Here is a 24,184-nt window from a genome sequence, read left to right as displayed (position 1 = left end):
TAAGGACAGGCCATTAATTTTGAGGTCCAGGATAACCCCATTAAGGTAAACACCGATGTTTGTAATTGGTCCTTTGTAATAAAAATCCAGCTAATTGTAAATGATATATCAGCTCCTCCTGAGTTTTTATCATTAACAAATGGGCACATTATCAGGGGAGGGCGAGCATATAACATTTACCCAAGCAGTTAGCTGCGAGGAGAGTGCTGACAAACACATATTTAAATTACAGCTTATTGTTGCTTTCACATATTTCTTAATGTTACTGTATTGTCAGCACATTAACTGAATCTAAAACGCATCCGCTGCATAGGGCAGTGCTATGACAAGCAGGCAGAAAATTAATGCTGTGCTTTGAACTGAATATGTAGGAGATAATACTGGAATTATTGCGGGAACGTCTTTCACTATGTAAATATAATCTGCCTATAGATTCACTGCTGGATTTCATTTCTACCCCGTACAGCGCAGATCACACCGGCAGCATTCATTCATTCTACTCTCTGAGAACCGTGCAACATCAACAGGATACTCAAGAACGTTTGCACATAAAACAAAGTGAGGTTTAAAGGGCTCGAAGGCCCCAATGTAAACTCTGCATCAGGATTATTTTTACCACTGCCGTCGGCCATTTATATGGCTGCTTTCCTCTAATGTGGCCCCTCAAGCACCAGGATCCATATGTAACTGAAACCTCAGCACCCATTATTACTGTGCCACTGACAACAGACATAATTAACCCACAGGGGGTGATAATTAAATAAATGTTGTCAATTTCATTTGCAACCAAATGACGTCCTAGATAGTATAGCAGAACTGAGCATTACATTTACTTGCTTGGATGAAAACGCAAATCAATGTTCCAACAATCAAAATAAATCTTTGTGATTTCCCTAAATTAAAGGAACAATAAACACACAAAATATACTAAAGAGAAAAAATCCTTTCCTCTCAATCTCCATCTTTCCTTTTGTTTCCTATTAGCTTAAAGGAATCCGTCACCACATTTCACCTATCTATCTATTAATATGGGTATACAGGTTATAGACTGCTGAAAACAGTCCTTCCTGTGTGTCTCATATCAGGTGTGTTGTTACTGAGAAATCATCTTTTATCACTTTACTGTATATAACTGACCTCTTCCATGCTCTGGGGAGGACGCTGCCTGGAAGAGAACTCTGCCTCCAGAGATTATTCTACATGTAGGGGAGTTACCAGTGTGAGACAAGTAACTAACACAGAGCTGGAGAAATGAAATGTATCTTCTTGAAAACACATTTTTGCTTCTCTCTCAGCTCTGCTGTATTGTAACAATATTGCAACCCTGTCTGCGAGATGGAAGCTGAAGCTCAGAGGAACTTGTAATGTGTCCGTTATAATCACACACCGCTCTGCAGTGAGATCAGGAGGGCAGCCATCATACATCACACTGGTAACCATTACACATCACACTGTTAACCATCACACATCACACTGGTAACCATCACACATCACACTGGTAACCATCACACATCACACTGGTAACCATCACACATCACACTGGTAACCATCACACATCACACTGGTAACCATAACACTTCACACTGGTAACTCCCCTACATGTAGAATAATCTCTGGAGGCAGAGTTCTCTTCCAGGCAGTGTCCTCCCCAGAGCCTGGAAGAGGTCAGTTATATAAAATGATAAAAGATGATTTATCGACAATAAGGCATCTGATATGAGACACACAGGTAGGTGGTTTAGATAGGTCAAATGTGGTGACAGATTTCTTTAAAATTGGGAAATATATAAATAAATGTACTCCTCCTCTTCCACTGTATATGGTGCTAAGACAACTGGATGGAGCAGAAGTCTCCCCTTCCTCTACACTGTCCAGGATGTGACTGTAAGACAACTAGCTACAGCAGAAATCCCCCCTCCACTTAACTTCCCAGTGTGTGGCCATAAGACAACTGGCTGCAGCAGAAACCTTCCACCCCCCGTCTGAAATTGGAAGAAAGAGACCGGTAAGACACATATCCTTGACTATGTCCCATTCCTTTGCCAATCGCTAGCGCTAAAATTTGAACAGATCAATAGTGATTAACCGGTGTTCACTGCAGGATTTGCACAAGGATTTGCACATGCAAAAAATACTGACAATCTGGGAGAGATTTCTGGTTCACCTTCATCAATTACTTCCTTTAACCCTTTATATAGCAAATTACTATAAATGTAATAAGATTAGAATTATGCAAGTGAATTAATAATTGCAACATTCTGACCTGATACAACACAATCTAGCAAAACAGAGAACCATTGTCGATGCTTTGTACTTTTGATTTCTCGTCCTCGCCCCATGGCTATTGTTCTGACCTAGAATACAGGTCGCCTTAGAAGTGTCCTGATCTCTAACACTCCGGCGTGAGCGCCCGCGTTTTATACTTACTACAGCTGTTTTTCTATCAGATTCCAGGCCAGAATCAAATGCCACAGTCTGACTACACAGAGCAGAGTGAAAGCAGAACGGCTGGCTACAAACACAGAGACACCTGCTTGGCACGTACCTTCAGACCCATTTCTTCTTTTCGGTACTTCCTGAAATAGTCTGTTCAGGTTCTGGCCTGGATTCTCTGTTGAAAAACAAGTTTGGTAAGAACAAAACAATCGGGGGGATGTCAGCCTTGTAATGTCATGGGCCAAAGTACATGAAGTGATGGAAAATCTAATGGTGGATAGATGGTGGAGAAATTACCCACAGACACCGAGGATTCCTCTATACAGTCATGTCATACACAACATGGTCTAAGCATGGGGACACGCTGGACTCCTCCATCCAGAAGGGATCCTCCTGGCCATAGCAGCCAGCCAGAGACTACATTATATTCTTCTGGGGTGGCTTAGAACATGAAATCTAACTTCAGGTTTCGATTAAAGATAAGCTACCATCAGATAATGACCTATTGTATAAATCAGGCTTTTGTGTTACACGTACAGTACTGTGCAAAAGTTGTAGGCAGGGTTGGAAGAATGCTGCAACGTAAGAATGCAATCAAACATAGGAGTGTTAATGGTTTAGTTCTATCAATTAACAAAATGCAAAGTGAATGAACTAAAGAGAAATCTAATAATAATATCGCCCCCACGGTGCCCTCATGTCAGGGATTACATGAAGAGTAAGAAGCATTTGCACAAGCCGCCATCTACAGAAGATCTGTGGTTAGTTCGCCAAGATGTTTGGAACAACCTCCCTGCAGAGATCCTTCAGTAACTGTGTACAAGTCTAGCTAGAAGAATTGATGCGGATTTGAAGGCAAAGGAGGATGGTCACACCAAAAAGTGCTTTGATCTAATTTCTCTTTTGTTCATTCACTTTACATTTTCTTAGTTAATAAAAGTAAACAGTAGCACTTTTTTCCCCAAACATTTAAAAAATATATAAAAATCCAGAAAAACAGCAGCACTGCCTAAATCGGTGCAAAACTCACCCAATAAAACTGGGAAAGCTTCCTATCAAAGACAGAAAAACCTAAAAAAAGGAAGCAGCACATCCAATATAGAGAAAAGTAAGGGTCCTTCATTCACCAACACCTGCTACCTTTCACCTTTCTCTATGTAGTCTATCATAGATTGTTCATAGAGCGAGCTGAAATGTAGCTTGTATTGGAGAACAAAGGATCCTTATTTTTTCACTATTTTGGGTGATCTGCCTCTATATATATATATATATACACACACACACACACATACAAACACGCACACATATATACATTGTATATATACAAACACACACATATATACATACACACACACACACACAATAACATAATTCACTGGCCACTGTGGCTTTTTTACATTCATGATTCATGTCCTTTCAGGAAGAGTTTTCAGCAGGTTCCTTATCATCAGGATTACAATCACAGGTAACACCACTATGCACAGCTGAAAACACAGGACCCACCAATCACAACAGGCGATATCACACCTAAACCCGCCCCCTCCCTCACAATATCCTTTTCACATGCTCATTAAATGCTACAATACAAACAATAGGGTCAGGATCTGACCATTGTGGCTATGTACATGTGTTGTTTCCTGAAACACCTGGAAGTTTAAAAAAAAAAAAAAAAAGCCCCAGGGTCCAGTGTTAAAATTGCAACATTCCAATTTTTAATACAAACTATGATGTTAAAATTCCAAATATTTTTTACAAATACATTTAATAAAAAAAACCTGCATAAAACAATAGGTCATTTTCTGATGATCGACTCCCTTTAAGGTAACCCCCCACTAATTTGAAAAATGTGGCCGAACTGACAGATAGCAGCAGCAGCAGTCGGTCATCTAATGTGTATAGGGGGCACGACTCGCCTACAGTGGCAGATGTCAGGGGAAAGGAGGATCGGACACTTGTATTTTAACATGTCCAATGTTTTTGCTCTCAGGGTAGATAAACCACTGGCTGAAGTTTTTCCAACACCCTGCACCCTTCTCTCCATTGAGAACACTTGTGACATCAATGTGGGGAAACAGGTAGGAATAGCTGCTAGCTAAAAAATGTATGGGCACGTTTATCCCTCTAACCCAGCAAATCAACATGAAAGGACAGATGCAGCAGAGCTGAGCTCGCCGTCTGATACACCTTATGGTTGGATACCACTGAGGTTTTCCATACTTAAACTAAATTTTCACTGTACAAAGAAAAAAAACTTGTTGAAAGTGGAATTGGGCTCTGCTACATCTGGAGGATAGATTGTGTCAGTATTATCCATCATTATTACAGAGTTGGACAAATCCAGGAGCCAGATAACCAGGGTGCCAAATACCGCAGAGGCAGAGAATACCTGTACAATGAAGTATCACTGTGACTCCGGACTCTGCGGCTCCTGCGTCCTGTGCGGACTGACTTACTCGTCCCAGAGACATGTCATCAGCTCGCATTAGGAAGCCCCGTATACCAAGCCTAAAATATACCTCGATGACCAGACGATGCACTGACAGCGCTAAGGGGCATAACCTGGATGTGTGCGGTGGAAAAAGTAAGGCACATCGGCTTAATGGCGGACATCCGATAACACATGGTCAGCCTTGGCCGATAGCAATTTTTGGGGGTCATCACATGCAGCAACATTCTGCCAAGCAGCAGATATTACTGCCCTGATCCAATTCATAGCGACAGACAAGCTACAATAGCTGCTGCAATGCAGGGTGAGTGACCCGATACAAAGCACTTGTGGTCCTAAGACCCCCGTCCTACACAAGAGCCGTACATGTGAGTCTAATCATAGCTAAATGTGGGCGATAATCACAGAGAAAAGGCATTTTACACTGTGCAGCGGCCATAAGCCAGCGCGGGGGACGAAGAGCATAAAGCATAAAAAATAGAAATACAGGACTGAAGCTTAACTTAAATATAGAAACTTGCTTTGACTGTTATTTTTACCCACTATAGATCAGGGACATATTATTTGGATTGGACCCTTTAAAAGAATTGTCCATGTGTGGGAAGTCTATGTGTCACGCTACGTGACCGCAGACTTCTGAATCCTTACAGCATGCGCACACAGTACACTGTCTGGATTCTCCGGAGTTGCTGGTGAGAGCAGCATATGCGTGGTCACGTGAAAACTAGATGTATTAAGCGAGGCCAGGCAGGTTTAGTCAGAATATGGCCAAAGGTACTCACATCGCATACTTGTGGTCACATGACCAACCACTCTCACCGGAGAATCCTGACAGTGTGCGGTGTGCGCGATGTAAGGATTCAGAAGTCTGCAGCCACATAGAGATGGAACAAAGAGCTTCATTAATACTAGTTACCTCTGCCTATGAAATGGACAGTTATTGATTTCTTCCTTTTTGTGTTTTATACCATATAAAATATATACTATGGTAAGGAGTAGTGATGAGTAAATATACTCGTTACTCGAGATTTCTTGAGCACGCTCGGGGGTCCTCCGAGTATTTTTTAGTGCTCGGAGATTTAGTTTTTATCGCCGCAGCTGAATGATTTACAGCTACTAGCCAGCATAAGTACATGTGGGGGTTGCCTGGTTGCTAGGGAATCCCCACATGTAATCAATCTGGCTAACAGATGTAAATCATTCAGCTGCGAGCAATAAGAAATACTCAGAGGACATCCGAGCGTGCTCGAGAAATCTCGAGTAACGAGTATATTCGCTCATCACTAGTAAGGAGAACTGGGCAGATCCATCAACCAGGTCAAAAACCTTTGTATTACTTTGTAGGGCAATGTGAGCTATGCAAAAGTGTTTGTAAGCAGTAAGCTGGTCATCTTTCCCAATCATCTAAAAATACCTTAAAAGGATTTTTTTTGTCCGACATAAACGCGGGTAATTGGGGCTAAAATCATTTTAGCAATTGGGTTTCATTAAAAATGTTGCACCGTTCTCTCCCAATCAGCCACCTGTAATGGTCTGATAGGGTGTGTCTTTTTCGGAGATACTCTCTGCTGATTTGTAACCACAGACCACATCAAAGTAGAATATGCAGGGACACAAAGAGCCTAGAAAAAGCCAAATGGTGCAATTTTTTTTCTGACCCAAATACATGCTTTTAAGTAGAAAAAAAAATGTCCCCAGAGATGGACAACAACTTTAAGCCAAGTGGAAAAGTAAAGGAAGACACATGTGTAGGTGGAATTCTACAATTACAGTATGTTGCGTGCACATGTGATGCCGTACACAGTGTGCCACATTATATACCCTAAAGATGCTCCTCCATAAACAACCAGCAAACAAAACGGCAACAATAACAAATTATTTCAATGGGGACAAAGCACCGAAGGAGGACTCTAAAGCTTAGGACAGGATATGAAAACATTTTTTTTTTTCTTGTGAGTAGTTATTTTCCAGGGTAATTATGGCCCATTAATACGTCACAGCATTAATATTTAGTATCAGTCTGTCGGTATACCACATTCTGGATTATATAACGTTAGTCTGGCTCCTGGATTTGGCTTCTACGTGGAATAATCAGAATACGCATGTGTGGCACCCACTGACTAAATATGAGATATTAGTGTCAGGAAATGGAGATGATGGCTATAACATGAAGTGTGGTGGACGTGTGGAGATGATCAGGAAGACAACACAAAGTGAAGGAAGAGTGCGCTCACCTCTTTGTCTGCCTTGTATGCTCCGCAGGGCGAGGATGTTCTGCTCATCGGAGAGGAACTGCTTCATCTTGTGGAAAGGCTCCTTGCCTCGTACAGTCAGTTTATTCCACGGTTTGGGTCTGGCCAGTATCTCGCTCACAGACCCTTGCGATAGTCCCAGTACATAGTGTCCAAAAATACGCTGCCCAATATTGTGCTTGATCAACTGCTCTTTCACTTGGCGTGCAATTTCTGCAGTGTCTATTTCTTCGCCTTCCGAGACGCTCCCGGCGCTCTCTGACTGGCTTGGTGAAGGAGCCATGCCGTTTACATCCGGACTTGGCTGTTGTAATGGACTTTGGGAAGATATGGAGTTTGTGCTGAAGTGACCTGTTGAAAAAAGCATGCTTGTGCTTCCCGCTTCCTGCATTGCCTTGGAGTAGAAGGACTGCATAAGCTGTCGCTGGAGAAGAGAGTTTAGTGCAAATTTTCCCGTGGAGGCCAAGGGTAAAGAAGGGCTTGCAATGGATGAGCTGAAAAAGTCTTGGTTTAAACCCGTTGGTGAGAACTGGTGTGTACCATTAGTATTGGAAGCCTGCTCCCCGGCGTTGCGGAGCAACTGAGAGGGAGGGGAGGCCGGCAAGGTTGCAGGACGCTGAGTTTCATGCTGGTCTTTCCCTTTTCTCCTGGCTGACCCTACAAGAAAGGTCAAACATAATGCATTATGGGGGGATTAAAAAGGGAAAAACCAAGATAAAAACGCCATGTTTGCCCACAAAGTGAAAAAGTGCATTTTTTTTTCTTAATTTTTTTTTTTGCTTTTTTTTTTTTAAATTTTTTTTATTTTTCAAAAAGGGCCAATTAGGTTTTTAAATTGAATTTTCAGTAAGCCAAACTAGGCCCCCAAAACAAACAACATGCATTTCATGTTTGTACCTTTCTTGTACAGTTTGTTGCAGCCTGGAGAACACCTATGACAAATGATTGCACTTCACTTCTCAAACACACAAAGGTGACGTCGCGATCTGCCAGCCTAGACGTGGTCTTACAGCACACAAATCAAGTCAACGTGTGGCCCCACAGCAAACATTTACACCGGAGAGCAGCGGTCGGATGAAAACCAACATCGCAATATATAAACGAGCCGGGTCGTTACATGGGTTACAGACAGCGCTACCAATCCTCCAATGACACTGCACGTCTAGGAGAACGTAACCATAGAGTCGTCATCGTAGAATCTCCCGACTCGGGTAATTAGGATTATCAATCAGACCAATGAGAAGCGTCAGCACTATACAGTCCAGCGCTCCTTTCTTATCAGCCCACCTCTCCTCCTACGGCGGAGGAGAAAACACTTGTAATGGTGCTCTATACCCGCTTACATAACTGCTATTTTCTAAGGTAATTAGTCTTTTTTTTCCTTTAACACAATGGCACGGAGGTCCTGGAGATGTACTCTATTCTCCTGCTCGCACTCCTTACAAGCCAGACAATACTTGCGGATTCTGTTGTTCATTAATCTTGCTGTCAGGTGTCTCTTTACAGCGCTTTCCACTGCACATTCATTTTTGTCACTTACTGAAGTCAGCAAAACAAACTTACCGCTCAGGTCGCTGTTGGAAATGCGCAGCGTGGCGTTCTCCGACTGCAGCGAGCGGTTCTTCTCCAGTAACAGAACCTCCAATGGTTTCGATGCATCCTGAAAGAGAGTACAGGGGGATTATTGACTAAACTAAAATATAATATATACATATATTACATACCGTATATATGTTTGTTTTTTTAATATATTATATTTACCGGTACCAGTATATGTTTTATCAAAAAAGCGAACAGGCTTGACAAAGGATCTTTGGAGCCGAAACGTTTTTTTGCACCCATGGCAAATTAAGAATTCGTTCGCTACTTTGATACTCCTTTAGTGTGCTGCCTGATTTTTTATTTTATATATATATATATATATATATATATATATATATATATATATATATATATATATATATATATATATATATATATATATATATACACATACACACATATATTATAATATTTATATAATTACGAAAATATCAGGCAGCACACAATAGAAGTATCAAAGTAGCATGCAAATTCTTAATTTGCCATGGGTGCAAAAAAGCAACGTTTCGGCTCCAAAGATCCTTTGTCAAGCCTGTTCGCTTTTTTGATATTCCTACAGTGTGCTTCCTGATTTTTTTGCATTTATATTTATAAGATTACTGGCCTGTAACCTGCAGGCAGGCACCTACCAACTGCATTTTGTCTTTGCTTGCGCTGCCACTTTTGTTTTTTTCTTTCATATATATATATACACACACAGATAGGATACATATGCTAAAATGCAACAATTGTAACCTTGCATGTTAGCATAGGCATCCTGATAAATAGGCATCCTGATAAATGTACGAATTATATATATATATATATATATATATATATATATATATATATATATATATATATATATATAATTGTACATTTGTCAGGATACCGATGTTAAAATGCAATGTTACAATTATTACAGGTACTTGATCAGCAGGGAAATGATTTTGCTACATACTACTAAGGTTCTATTATTATTAAGTCAGAAAGAAAGCACAGTCTGTAATGTTAGTTTTGCAGTTAAAAATGTTGAAACCCTTCCGGACGTTATTAAAGTGAGAGGGATCTCTATCCATAAGGCATAGCTGTCACAGCTTCAGTACAAGTAGAAGCCATAAAAGGATAAGAAGTGTCAGAATAATAGAAAAAAACAAAACCCAGATGATGATGGATTAATAAACCATCTTTGCTTAATAGAAGAAGCCACAAAAATCGCAATTTTTAACACAGTATAAGAAAAATAACATAAAACCAACAGGACATAACACCCTAGTCATTAGCACTGTAGCTTTGTAGTGCTGGTTTTGTATGTTCTCCCCGTGTTTGTGTGGGTTTCCTCCAGATTCCTCCCGAACCCCACAGACATACTGATGGGGAATGCAGACTGTGAGCCCCAATGGGGACAGTGATGATAATGTGTGCAAGGCGCAGTAAGCGAGCGTAATAAATGACCTGTGCAGCACGGACCGTACCTGTGCACTTGATCCTTCGGATTGGGCAAACTCCATGGATTTCAGAATGCTGCAAAAATGAAAAGAGAAAGGTTACCGCTTAGGCTTCCATATCTAGGGGAAAGCAGTAACATGAGCTTTCCGGCTGTCAACATCGCAGGAAACCAACTCCAGGTAACTTTCTCAACTTGCTTCGCAGCGCAATAATCAGATAATGAATCAGAAGCCCAATCTCTCCCTAGATAAAATACATCTTTCTTATGGGTCATTTAAATAATGCATATCTCGTTCCCAGCAGGCCACATCGCGGCATAAAATTAAATGTTAATAAGGATATAACATTTGAAGCTGTCAGAAAGTGTATACATTTCTTCGTGTAGCTGCGAGCGAGCTGGATTTGCATGAGAGTCGTGGATAAAGAACGCTGATATGGGGTTGGTTTTTTTTCTCTCTATAAATTTCTTTTAAGAGATACACGAAGGAACCAGACTGTGAAGTAATACATGGATTGTTAATGGATTTCCAAAATATTGCAAATTAAAACGGCAATAAATATCTGGATTATTCAGCGTCTACATTTCCTGTGCATCAGATTACAGCGCACTTGTCGCCTGCACACAACGCGCAGGGATTTTGTTGGCTGGAGCAGAACTCATTAAAAAAAAAAAAATCAGCAGATCAGTTCATTATGAAATAAAAGCCACATCCGGCAGACAGCAGCAATACGCCGGAGAACGTGACCTATAAATTCACAGCGCCAAGATCCCACTTTCTGATTGTGATTACATGCAACGTAATAGGAGTGAGAGAGTCGTGAAAAATCCAACCCCGATGGAACTTTGGTTCCCGATCAGACTGTTCCAACACAGAGGTCAAGGTAAAGTGAGACAGAATGACTGCTCAAACCAAGCACCGACGCTGGGTGCACCACTGGCGGGGACACACAGTCCGGTGCACCTTCCCACTCACTGCACTTTGTGTCCATCTACCTCCACGCTTTCCTGCCTTCTGTAACACTAAAAACTGTCAATCAAGCAAAATGAAGGCGGAAAGGAATGGAAAATGGGCAGGTGGGAAGATGCACTGAACTGTTTGGCCACACCAAGGGTCTGAGCTTGGTTTGAACAGTCTTTTTGTGGTGACAGACTCCCGTTAAATTTAATGACTGCAATTCATTTGCTTTTTTTCCCCTTTTTAGTAGAATAATGGATGTTTCAAATCTTAAATTGAACGTGACACACAGTCAAATTGCATTATGAAAGATTCATGGCAACAGCAAGTTACAGACAAGTTGCGCATATTTTTTACCCATTTTTTTGTCATACGATGTGCATGCAATTTGCAGGAAATCTGTCAGCAGGTTTTTGCTACCTCATCTGAGAGCAGCGTAATGTAGGCAAAGAAAAGCTGAATCCAGCGATGTGTCACAGATTTAGCAATGCAGCAGAGCTGAGGAAGCTAACCCTGCCCACACCAGGCTCTCCGTGTCTTAACCCCTGCAGAATGCTGTGTTCAGATTACATAGCAAAAACCTGCTGACAGATTCCCTTTAACATCACACAATCAAACGTCGCTGAGCAGCCCTGGCCTTATCAACATCATCAGCACAACAGCATTAGGTATTAGTATCAATGGTCAGACATCAAACACAGAACCTGCCTCAGCAATGTCTTCACACTTTCACACTAGCGTTTTGCTGAGCTGCGGACTTCCTCCGTGAAGCCCCGCCCACGGCCGCACCTCCACAGCTCAGCTCCACCCACTTCCGCATGTGGCCTGCGTACCTATCTTTAACATTAGGTACGCAGGTCGTGCGGATGTATGTGGATGCCTCTGCATGTGTAGTTTTGACACTGCAGAGAAAAAAAACATTCCAACCAGCTGCGTTTAACGCGGGTCGCTGCATCGTGAAAACGACGCCTGCGGAGGCATCCGCACGACTTGTGTACCTAATGTTAAACATAGGTACACAGGCCGCATGCGGATGTAGGCGGAGTTGAGCGGCGGAGGTGCGACCGTGGGCGGGGCTTCACGGAGGAAGTCCGCAGCTCAGCAAAACGCTAGTGTGAAACTAGCCTTAGATAATTGTCAGCCGAACGATGCTTCATATACAGGAGTGCTCGTTCAGCTGATCGATCCTGTGTTCTCTATCAAAGAGAAGCCCACCAACATCTCACCAACATGTCTGCCGTCGGCTTATCTCCAGGAGAACAAAAGCAATCAACAGCCTGAATTCGAACATACCCAATCGAGATCTTCCCTGAATCAGCTGGCCAGTGTCCCCATACACATTGAAAGGGATCCATCAGCAGGTTTTGGCTGTATAATCTGAGAGAGTCGCACGAGGTAGGCACAAAGGCCACAATTCCAGCGATGTGTCACTTATTAGACTGTGTGCTGTGATTTATCAGCAGGAGATTATCACTACAGGATTAGGTCTGATGTGTCGGCCAGATCAGCTGATCTGTGTAATCCCAACTCCATCACTGTGTACACTGTAAGCTGCCAAACAGAGGTGTAGACGGGGCTATACCGGGCTCAGCATTCAGAGCTCTGCTACATCTACAACAGAGAAACCAGGGAGCAAAAGTGCACCAAGCAGTGTGGTAAGTGATCCATCGCTGGAATCAGGCTCTCTATCCCTACATAGTGGAAAACCGTTACTAACATGATCATAGTGAGGAGGGGATGTCATGGCTGAATATAGAGGATGTCATGGCTGAATATAGAGGATGTCATGGCTCAATATAGAGGATGTCATGGCTGAATATAGAGGATGTCATGGCTGAATATTAGTCCATGAGCCGGGCCAGATATCGGTACCACCCGGAGTGACTAATTTTCTTTGGTATTTTTAGGTAGATGCATGTCTGTAGTTTATTTTTTGATATGATAGCCCTTACATATACGTAGCTTATTAACCCCTTCAGCCCTAGGCCTATTTGTACCCAAGTGCCTAAGCCAATCTGACCTGTGCCACTTCATGGGCTAATAACTTTGGAACGCTTTCACCTATCCAAGCCATTCTGAGATTGTTTTCTCGTGACATATTGTACTTCACGTCAGTGCTAAATGGGAGTCAATATATTTTACCTTTCTATATAAAAAAATGCTAAATATTCGGAAATTTTGGAAAAATCGGCAATTTTTTAACTTTGAAATTCTCTGCTTTTTACAAAAATACTGATACCCCCCATAATAGTTATTAATTTACACTCCCCACATGTTTACTTCATATTGGCATCATTTTGAAAATGAAACCTTATTGTTTTACGACGTAATAGGGCTTATAGTTTTATGCGCAATTTTTCACATTTACAGCAAAACCCACTTTTCAAAGGACCAAGTCACTTCTGAAGTCACTTTAAGGGGCTTACATAACAGAAACCACCCATAAATTACCCCATTTTGCAAACTACACCCCTCAAGCTGTTCAAAACTCATTTTTAAAAACTGTTAACCCTTTAGGTGTTCCACAGGAATTTTAGCAGAATGAAGGCGAAATTTCAAAATTTCATTTTTTTTCCAGATATTACATTGTAATCCAATTTTACCTGCAACCTAGCAAGGGTTAACGGCAAACCCAAACTTGGTTACCCTAATTCTGCAGTTTATAGAAACACCCCACATGTACTCGTAAACTAAAGTATGGGCACACAGCACAGCTCAACACGGAAGGAGCGCTATGTGGTTTTTGGGTGGCGGATTCACTGGAAGAAATCTAGGGGGCCATGTCACATTTGAAGGCTGCCTGAGGTACCCCCACAGTGGAAACCCCAAAAAGTGACCCTATTTTGGAAACTACACCCCCAAGGAATCTTTTAGGGGGTATAGTGACCACTTTGACCCAACCAGTGTTTCACAGTAGTTGGAAACACTTGGTTGAGAAAATGGAAAAAGTGCATTTTTTACATGAAGGTGTCATTTTAGGCTCATTTTTTTATTTTTAAGAGGTGTACCAGCAAAAAATGCACCCCACTATTTGTTCACCAATCTCTCCCGAACACAACAACACCCGATATGTTGTCGTACACTGCAGTATTGGGGAACGGCAGGCCTCGGAAGGGAAGGAGCGCCAAATGACTTTTGGAGTGCAAATTTTACTGGAAGAAATCTAGGGGGCTATGTCACATTTGAAGACACCCTGAGGTGCCCCAACACACGCACACACACTGACACATACACGTTCTGTGCTGAACAGGACTCTCCGGTCTTCTCTGCAGAGCTCCTATCTCCCTCTGTAGAGGCTGACACCTCCCAGGCTTGTGACTGATCACATGGCCGTGACATCACCACAGGTCCTGTAGTCCTGTACTGTGTGCTGCTGCTGGTAAGGAACTTGTGGAGAGAGGGGGAACAGTCACCTAGCACCAGCGCTCCCAGCTCTAAGAACGAGCGCCTCATGAAGGTGGGCCCCTGCCTCCTCCTTCCCTGCGCGGCGGCCTTTCCCCCCGGCGGCTGTATTCGGCGTATAAGACAACCGCCCTCTTGGAGCCATGTTTTTCATGGCTAAAAAGTCGTCTTATACGCCAGGAAATACGGTAAATAAAATTTTAATGTTTTTCTTTGTGTTTGCAGGTGTTTACTGACTATCTAACGGCATGATGGAAGTACCAGCAAGGAAGAAATCACGGATCGACTGTATCATACACTGCTCTAATGATGACAGCGATGATCTGGCGTCCCTTAAGGATTTGGACTCCTGGAAAACATTGCTTAGGGCTGCAGAGATCAGGCAGCATGAATCAGTCCTGGTAGCAGCTAAGGGCCTTGAAGAAGGAGAAATACCACACATACAATATCACCGTAAATGTCGTAGTATCTTTACAATGAAGAAGTCACTGGATTCTATCCTTGGCAAGGGTGTCAATGTCGAAACAGCAAGCAAAATCTCCATGAGGAAGCTACCGAGGGGTGCCCCCAGTGATAGCAGGGTGTATGCCAAAGTATGTATCTTCTGTGAGAAGTCAAGCAAGTACCTAAAAGGAAAACAAACAAGGGAGCCAATTGTCCAGTGTGTTGAGCTACGAGCAGATGAGACGATCCGCAGAGCAGCGATAAGGAAAGGCACACAGAGAATACTTGGTTTACTTAGCAGAGACCTTGTTGCTGCAGAGGGGCACTACCACAAGTCGTGCTACAAACTATTCACAAAAGATGATTCCCAAGTGGCCTGTAGGTCTAGTGCAGCTGAAAATCAGGTCGAAAGCGAGGAAGTACGCTACGAAGAGGCAGAGAAAGAGGCCCTTGAAGAACTCTTCTTGTATATAAGGACTAAATTGTTCCCAAACCCAGAAGTACTGCCTATGATAAACCTCACATCTAGGCTTGAGAGATTAATGATATCCCGTGGTATCATCCAACTGAAACCATCGACAAAGAAACATGTTCGACGAAAACTTGAAACAGAGATTGGGGAATCACTCCGCTTTCTCTCAGATGAGAAAGGTAAGCTTCTAGTCTATCCATGTAGCCTATCAATGGACGACCTTGTCCGGCAAGTACACAGCATGACAAAAGATCTGCAAGAAGCAAGAGCTGCTAACTCTGGAGATATCGTAACCAAAGCAGCAATGCAGCTAAGGAATGAGATCAAGAAGCAAGATGTGAGTCAGCCATGGCCTCCCAATACAGATCAGAATGTCGTTCCTGCATTAGTCACTCAATTCCTGCAAACCCTGCTTACAGGAGATTGTGAGTGCCAAACTACCTGTGAAAGAGCTCAACGTCTTGCCACATCCTTCGGCAGTGACTTGGTTTTTGCTGTTACCAATGGAAAGACAAAGCCACCAAAGCACGTACTGCTATCCTTTGCAGTTAAGTCTTTGACCGGCAATACAGAACTGATTCGAACTCTGAATCGTCTTGGCCACTGTGTGTCATATTCAATGGCTGAGGAGATCGATACAGCCCTTTGTATCCAGAAGTTGGAATGTTCAAAGGATGACATCCCAATGCCAGCAAGTATCTACCCAGGTGTGTTCACAACCCTGGCCTGGGATAACATTGACAGACTTGAGGAGACACTAAGTGGAGCAGGTACATCTCATAGAGTCAATGGCATTGCTGTTCAGTCCAATGTTGCATGCTCTGTGACAAAGAAAGTCCTGCCAGATGTAACCAAGTCGAAGAAAAGAAGCATAACTCTGACAGAATTAATGCTACCGATATACAATGTTGGGCAGCGGGGAGAGCCACCCAGGATTGAGACTTCGAATGTTAACACTACCAAGGAGGTCCAGGATTCAAAAACCAAAAACCATATCTGGCTTCTGGCTAGAATGTCAGACCATGAGGATCAGACCACCAGCAGTTGGACTGGGTTCAACATAAAAATCCGCAGCGACATTGTAGTGGCCCAGGACACTGTAAGCTACCTGCCCACTATCAATGCTCCTGCAACAGCCATGTCCACTGTGAATGAAGTCTTGGAGCAAACACATGCCATCATGCAGACCCTGAAGCTTAACAGAATTGTGTGTGTGTTTGATCAAGCACTCTATGCCAAAGCTGCCGAGGTTATCTGGAAACAGGAGAAGTTCAAGAACATTATAATTAGAATGGGTGTCTTCCACACAATCTGTAATCTCCTCTCTATCATAGGGAACAGATTTCAGGATGCAGGCCTTAGAGATCTGTGTGTTGAATCCGGTGTAATCGCTGAAGGATCAGTGTCTGGAGTGATGGACGGCCGGAGGTACAACAGAGCAGTGAGACTACACAAGCTGGTCTATGAAGCACTTATGAGGCTTGCATGGAAAAACTTCCTTCCATGGCTAGAAGAAAACCATGCAAGGGACCTTCACCATCTGGATGAAACACTGAAGAACATCACAAACTTTCGCATCAGTGTGTCGCAGGGATCCTTCGAAAAGCTCTTGGATAATGAATCTTGCACACTTACCCTGAAGCTCTTTCAAGTTTATCTTGAGACCCTCAGAAATGAACAACTCTCAGCATTCTGGATGTCATACTTGGACATGGTCGAGACCATGCTGGCCCTGGTTCGAGCTTCAAGAGAAGGCAACTGGATGCTTCACCTAGGAGCAATCCGACAGATGATACCATGGTGTTTTGCCTATGACAAGGTCAACTATGCCCGATACCTAACCTATTACTATGCCACAATGTCTCGGCTGCCCATAGAACACCCAGAGGTCCATGAATACTTCATGCAAGGTGGCTTTTCGGTCCAGATCGGTAGCAAGAATCCTTTTGGACGAATTCCTGTGGACCAGACCATTGAAGAGACAATCAACAAAGACACCCAGACACCAGGGGGCACAAAAGGCTTCAGCCTCAAAGTTGGAGCTGTTTCCAGGTTCTACCTGACATCAGAGTACCGCAGTATGTACTTGAGGCAGCTGACCTTCAAGGGGCATACAGTATAGGAGAGGATGCATATCAAACATTCAAGGATGAGCGTTTGGGTACCGATAAGCCAACTACATTGTTTCATGACAAGATGACGAAGAACAAACTTAAAACGTTCTCTAACATCCAAATGAAGACACGCAGACAAGGTCTTGGCAAGGAGGTAATTTTGAAGGCTGACAGAAACCTATTTGGCCAGATGATACTTGTAGCTGAGAACAGAAAGCTACAAATGAGTGATGTCTTGACTCATCCCCTGGGTCCATTGCCATGGGCACTTGCCAATGGTGATGGGTCTATCCGCAAGACCAACAAGGCTGCCCTCGCAAGGGAGTTGGAGAGGAATGCTCGTCCTGCAGAAGTGATCCCCGAGCCCTCTGCAACCATCATTGATGGGATGAGCCTGGTTCAGAAACTGAAGGGAAACAATGCAACATTTGGCCAGCTAGCAGGCACAGCAATGAGTCGCGCTATCCATGAGGGTGCTAAGAGCAAGCGCATTGATATTGTCTTTGACGTCTACAAGGAGACATCCATCAAAGATACAGAAAGAGTCAACAGATATGAAGGCACAGGGATCCATTTCAAGAACATTCAACATGGGCACAACATCCAGCAGTGGAAAAAGCTTCTAAGTAGTTCCTCCAACAAGGCAAGTCTCATAAAGTTTCTGGTAGAAGAATGGAAGGCGAAACACCACAGGGAGAAGCTTGAGGAGAAGGAGCTGTATGTCACATGTGAGCAGCTCTGCTTTAAGATCACCAAAGAACAGTGGGAAGAGGCTGCTGACCTTAAGTCAAATCAAGAAGAAGCAGACACACGCCTCCTTCTCCATGCTCTTCATGCAGCAGAATCTGGTTACAAGTCGGTCATCATCACTTCGGAGGATACTGATGTCATGGTCCTGTGTCTGGGCATGTGCCACAAAATCCCATCCCACCTGTTCCAGAAATGCGGTACACAGAACCGGACAAGATTCCTGGATATCACCACTCTGAGCCGAACATTGGGAGGCAGCGTATGTGATTCATTGATTGGTATGCATGCATTTACAGGCTGTGACACCGTCAGTGCATTCGCTGGCCGTGGGAAGATGACGACACTCAAGCAGTTGAAGATGAACAAGACATACCAGGATGCCTTTCAGGAAGTTGGTCGTTCATGGGAAGTGTCTACCGAACTTTTTGAGAAGTTACAGGAAATCACCTGCCACATGTACCTGCCAACTACCCAAACAACTGAGGTAAACAGGCTCCGTTATCAGCTGTTCTGTGCCAGACGTGGAGTGGTAGAGTCAAGTCAACTCCCTCCTTGCCAGGACTGCCTTTTCATGCATGCACTGCGTGCAAACTACCAGGCTGCGATCTGGAGGAGAAGTCTGCAGAGCCAGCCATGGGTTGCAAACCCAACAGACTGCGGTTGGATGATAGATAACGACGGAAAGCTTGTTGTCAAGTGGATGCAAGGGGCACCAGCACCAGAAGCTATTATACAGCTACTGTCCTGCAAGTGTGTGCGGTCATGTGAACTTCCTCAGTGTACTTGCCTCAGCAATGGCCTGAAGTGCACAGACATGTGCAGATTACAGACATGCCAGAACAAGGGTACTGAAGACGAGCCAGTAGAACAACAGTCAGATTCAGAGTCCGATGTTGAAGATATTATGGAGTAACATATATATATATATATGCACATGACATGTTCAGTGTGTATTTACATAACTTGGATTAAATTTTGTTACAAATACTACATCTAGTCACTCCGGGTGGTACCGATATCGTCATATTTGGTTCTTGGCTCATGCTAAAATTCCTGTGGAACACCTAAAGGGTTAACAGTTTTTAAAAATGAGTTTTGAACAGCTTGAGGGGTGTAGTTTGCAAAATGGGGTAATTTATGGGTGGTTTCTGTTATGTAAGCCCCTTAAAGTGACTTCAGAAGTGACTTGGTCCTTTGAAAAGTGGGTTTTGCTGTAAATGTGAAAAATTGCGCATAAAACTATAAGCCCTATTACGTCGTAAAACAATAAGGTTTCATTTTCAAAATGATGCCAATATGAAGTAAACATGTGGGGAGTGTAAATTAATAACTATTATGGGGGGTATCAGTATTTTTGTAAAAAGCAGAGAATTTCAAAGTTAAAAAATTGCCGATTTTTCCAAAATTTCCGAATATTTAGCATTTTTTTATATAGAAAGGTAAAATATATTGACTCCCATTTAGCACTGACGTGAAGTACAATATGTCACGAGAAAACAATCTCAGAATGGCTTGGATAGGTGAAAGCGTTCCAAAGTTATTAGCCCATGAAGTGGCACAGGTCAGATTGGCTTAGGCACTTGGGTACAAATAGGCCTAGGGCTGAAGGGGTTAATAAGCTACGTATATGTAAGGGCTATCATATCAAAAAATAAACTACAGACATGCATCTACCTAAAAATACCAAAGAGAATTAGTCACTCCGCTTGGTACCGATATCGTCAAATTTGGTTCTTGGCTCATGGACTATATAGAGGATGTCATGGCTCAATATAGAGGATGTCATGGCTCAATATAGAGGATGTCATGGCTCAATATAGAGGATGTCATGGCTCAATATAGAGGATGTCATGGCTCAATATAGAGGATGTCATGGCTGAATATAGAGGATGTCATGGCTGAATATAGAGGATGTCATGGCTGAATATAGAGGATGTCATGGCTGAATATAGAGGATGTCATGGCTGAATATAGAGGATGTCATGGCTGAATATAGAGGATGTCATGGCTGAATATAGAGGATGTCATGGCTGAATATAGAGGATGTCATGGCTGAATATAGAGGATGTCATGGCTGAATATAGAGGATGTCATGGCTGAATATAGAGGATGTCATGGCTGAATATAGAGGATGTCATGGCTGAATATAGAGGATGTCATGGCTGAATATAGAGGATGTCATGGCTGAATATAGAGGATGTCATGGCTCAATATAGAGGATGTCATGGCTCAATATAGAGGATGTCATGGCTCAATATAGAGGATGTCATGGCTCAATATAGAGGATGTCATGGCTCAATATAGAGGATGTCATGGCTGAATATAGAGGATGTCATGGCTGAATATAGAGGATGTCATGGCTCAATATAGAGGATGTCATGGCTCAATATAGAGGATGTCATGGCTGAATATAGAGGATGTCATGGCTGAATATAGAGGATGTCATGGCTGAATATAGAGGATGTCATGGCTCAATATAGAGGATGTCATGGCTCAATATAGAGGATGTCATGGCTGAATATAGAGGATGTCATGGCTGAATATAGAGGATGTCATGGCTGAATATAGAGGATGTCATGGCTGAATATAGAGGATGTCATGGCTGAATATAGAGGATGTCATGGCTGAATATAGAGGATGTCATGGCTGAATATAGAGGATGTCATGGCTGAATATAGAGGATGTCATGGCTGAATATAGAGGATGTCATGGCTGAATATAGAGGATGTCATGGCTGAATATAGAGGATGTCATGGCTGAATATAGCTGTTCGGACCGGTCTAACCTGACTTTCAGTTGCCATAATAAAATATATCTCTTTGTATAGTATTGCCAGTCATACATGATGCAATATTTTTGCCGGATGTTTCAATCAGATCAGAGAAATGATGTAATTAAACATACAGGGAATCGGTGGCTAGCGATTGGCCCTTGTGTGTATATTACACTGTAAGTCCCAGTAACGGACATGAACCAGTGAGAGCGATACAAGGTATATGGGTACAGAATAAGTCTAGAAATATTACTATAGAATAATTGGCTAAGGAAGGGTAAAGGCTGACCCCTGTGCTTCCTGCAGACGGCCTCTGATATGCAGAAGGGCGCACACTCCTCCGTGCTGCAGTCAGCGGCCGTCACTGGCATTTTCAATGTAACTTTGTGATTGCGCATTATGAGCGAAGGAACTGTTTTCCCAACACTCACAATGTAATTTCAACAAAATGATTTATGGCTGCAGGAAGCACTTGTCAAATAAAAAGAAGAAGGATTGGTGAGGAAAGCAGAACACCAGGAAAAGGCAAAGAAAAAGAGATGCAGACGATAATATTACATTTTCGGACAGCATATGATACACTGGAGGCCGATGATATTTAAGTCAGCTACAAGCTGACCTGTACAAAACAGTAAGGAAGGGTAAGTACAAGAGAAGCTTTTCTTAGGTACTACATAATAACCCCCATGTCCTCACTCCTTTCCTGAAAATACATATTGCGGGCCATTTTAATAGAAAAAAAAAAACCATTGGTTGGATAAAATAAATAGTTTTTCATGTAACATATAATAAAATAGGGAATAGTAAAAGTGAATCTCTAGCTCATAGTTTTTTGTGCCCATTTCTGCTATTTATTAACATGCCTTTATGATAGACACCATCAAATCGGCCTGTTTAGAGATAGATGTAAAAGTAAACATGCTGAATACTTCCAGCCACCACTAGAGGGAGCTCACTACATTCTATTTATATGACAAACTCAATAACATAGTATACAGAAAGCTCCCTCTAGTGGTGGCTGCCGGCAGTCACTAATCTATTTTTGTGCAGGGGACTTCAAGCCCTATATAGAAAAATTGAGCTTCATCCATTAGAAGTCTAAAAATACTAAGGAATAAGTGTTATTGAGGATTTGTACATGAGTGGAATCTAAGCAAATAGTATACTGTATATAATGTAAAACTGAAAACCATTTTTTTCCTTCATATAAAATAAAATATTATTCACATCACTCATCAGAATAGGTAAGGGTTCGAATAGTTGGGAGCCAATGATCAGACCTTTATGCCTGGTGTACCCTTGGGGGAACTACTAGGACAACCCCCCTTCTTGATCAAAATGTTTGACCCCCATAAAATAATAATGCCTATGCTCGCCTCTCGTGCCGGTGCTGTCCCTGCTGTGTTGGCACTCGCTTTTCCCGAGGCTTGCGTATGGTTGCTGTGACACGTGACTCCAGCGCCCAATCAGCACCAGCGTCACTGTCTCCACCTTCTAAGAAATTGAACAGGAAGAGGAAGTCCGGGCTGCAGCTGATCTCTCACTTCCTCTTCCTGCTCAATTCGTCAGGAGGCGGGGACAGTGACGTCAGCGCTGATTGGGCGCCAGCGTCACATGTTACAACAGCACGGGAACCCGGGCGACGGCGTGCCAATACCACGGAAACAGCGCCAGCACGGGAGGGGAGTACAGGCTTTACTATTTTATGGGGGCCAAGCGAGGGGTAAGAGAAGGGGGTTGTCCAAGTAGTGGACAATTTCTTTACGGTAAGTAAGGAAAAAAGACCGAATATACAAACTAGTTTACAACAACACCACCACATACACAAGAGTAAGATACATACTTGAGCTCCTTCTTAATTTCTTCATAGTCCGCCTGCACTTTCAGTTTTTCTTCAAGTTGCTGTATAAATAAAAAGAAAATCACAATCAAGGAAAAAAAAAAAAACTGTGGATGCCTCAAAGAAGAATAGAAAATCTGCTACATTTCTTAAAAGACAAAAAAAAAGAATTTTTTTTTATAACAATAAACAACCGTAAATGGTTTTCATGTGCGCATTGAAGACCCTCGTGTATTAAGGGTTTATGTTTTAGAACAGCTTCCTTTAAAGACCTTAATCAGGCATTTGGAGTTTATAGACGGTGGTCCCTCTGTTGCCACCTCCATTTCTTAACTAGAGCACAAAGTTGCTACAAAGAACACTTTTTCTCTCTGGAGGACTCAAAACCATGCACTTTTTTATTTCCCCCATGGTGGCGCTGCAGGGAAAGTAGCCTATTGCTGCCCGGCTGTGTTACACACTACAGCACATTTCCTACTTGTATATTCAGTTTATTTTGTGTCAATCCCTAAAATGGAATCTGTAAGCAGGTTTTTGCTATTTTTGCTAAGAACAGCGTGATATAGGTACATATACCCTCACTCTAGTGATGTGTCACTTACTGGGCTGTTCCCTGTAGTTTCAAAAAAAATCAGTGCAGGATATTATCAGTAGAGGACTAGTTGTCTCGTGCTGTGTAGTCCTCCTGCTTTGTGTAACCTCGCCTCCACCACTGATTGGCAGCTTTCTGCCTATGCACAGTGTTCAAAGAAAGCTGCCTTTCAGTGATGTGGGTAGGGTTATAAAGAGCTCAGCATTCAGAGCACTGCTAGATCTGCAAAAGAAAAAACTGTGATTTTATTAAAACTGCAGCAAGCAGCCCAGTAAGCGATACGTTGCTGGAATCAGGTTCTCTGTCACTACATCATGCTGTTCTCCGATGACATAGTAAAAGCCCGGTGACAGATTCCCTTTAAGTAACCATAAGTCTTTGATGATTAGATTGCAATGCTCAAAATAGATCTATAAAAAATAGCAATTAACAAATGACCTAGTCGACATGACGATTGATGGAGACGCAGCAGCCTATGACAGGGGTTGTAGAAACTGATTCCGAGACAGGGATCTGGTTGTGATTACATACAGGCCCCCTGGGCTCAAAGGGGAAATGAGGGCACTATGGCCAGTTCTACTTACTACACAATGTCTAATTCTACTTAGAGTTATGTCATCAGATGGGGAGTTCACAGGGTTAATATGATCTGTCCCATAAATATTGCAGCGTGGCCC

At 42.7% G+C, this 24,184-nt stretch overlaps 1 protein-coding gene across 3 annotated transcripts in view; it reads right to left on the bottom strand.

Annotated features, from left to right (window-relative positions):
* CUX1 (cut like homeobox 1) overlaps positions 1–24,184 on the bottom strand; it is a 447,664-nt gene that overhangs the window by 154,194 nt on the left and 269,286 nt on the right. Inside the window, exons 12-16 of one of the 3 annotated variants that reach the window (XM_077294435.1) lie at positions 22,919–22,977; positions 10,191–10,239; positions 8,698–8,794; positions 7,117–7,791; positions 2,546–2,611 (exon numbers count right to left, since the gene is read on the bottom strand). In XM_077294435.1, coding sequence (XP_077150550.1) covers positions 2,546–2,611; positions 7,117–7,791; positions 8,698–8,794; positions 10,191–10,239; positions 22,919–22,977 — 946 coding nt within the window. The remainder of the gene's footprint in view (positions 1–2,545; positions 2,612–7,116; positions 7,792–8,697; positions 8,795–10,190; positions 10,240–22,918; positions 22,978–24,184) is intronic. The other 2 variants (XM_077294436.1, XM_077294437.1) reach the window with 2 other exon arrangements.

The sequence above is a fragment of the Ranitomeya variabilis genome, chromosome 3 (genome assembly GCF_051348905.1).
Source record: "Ranitomeya variabilis isolate aRanVar5 chromosome 3, aRanVar5.hap1, whole genome shotgun sequence".
Classification (NCBI taxonomy): Eukaryota; Metazoa; Chordata; class Amphibia; order Anura; family Dendrobatidae; genus Ranitomeya; species Ranitomeya variabilis.
This window is presented reverse-complemented; position numbering and strand designations above follow the sequence as displayed.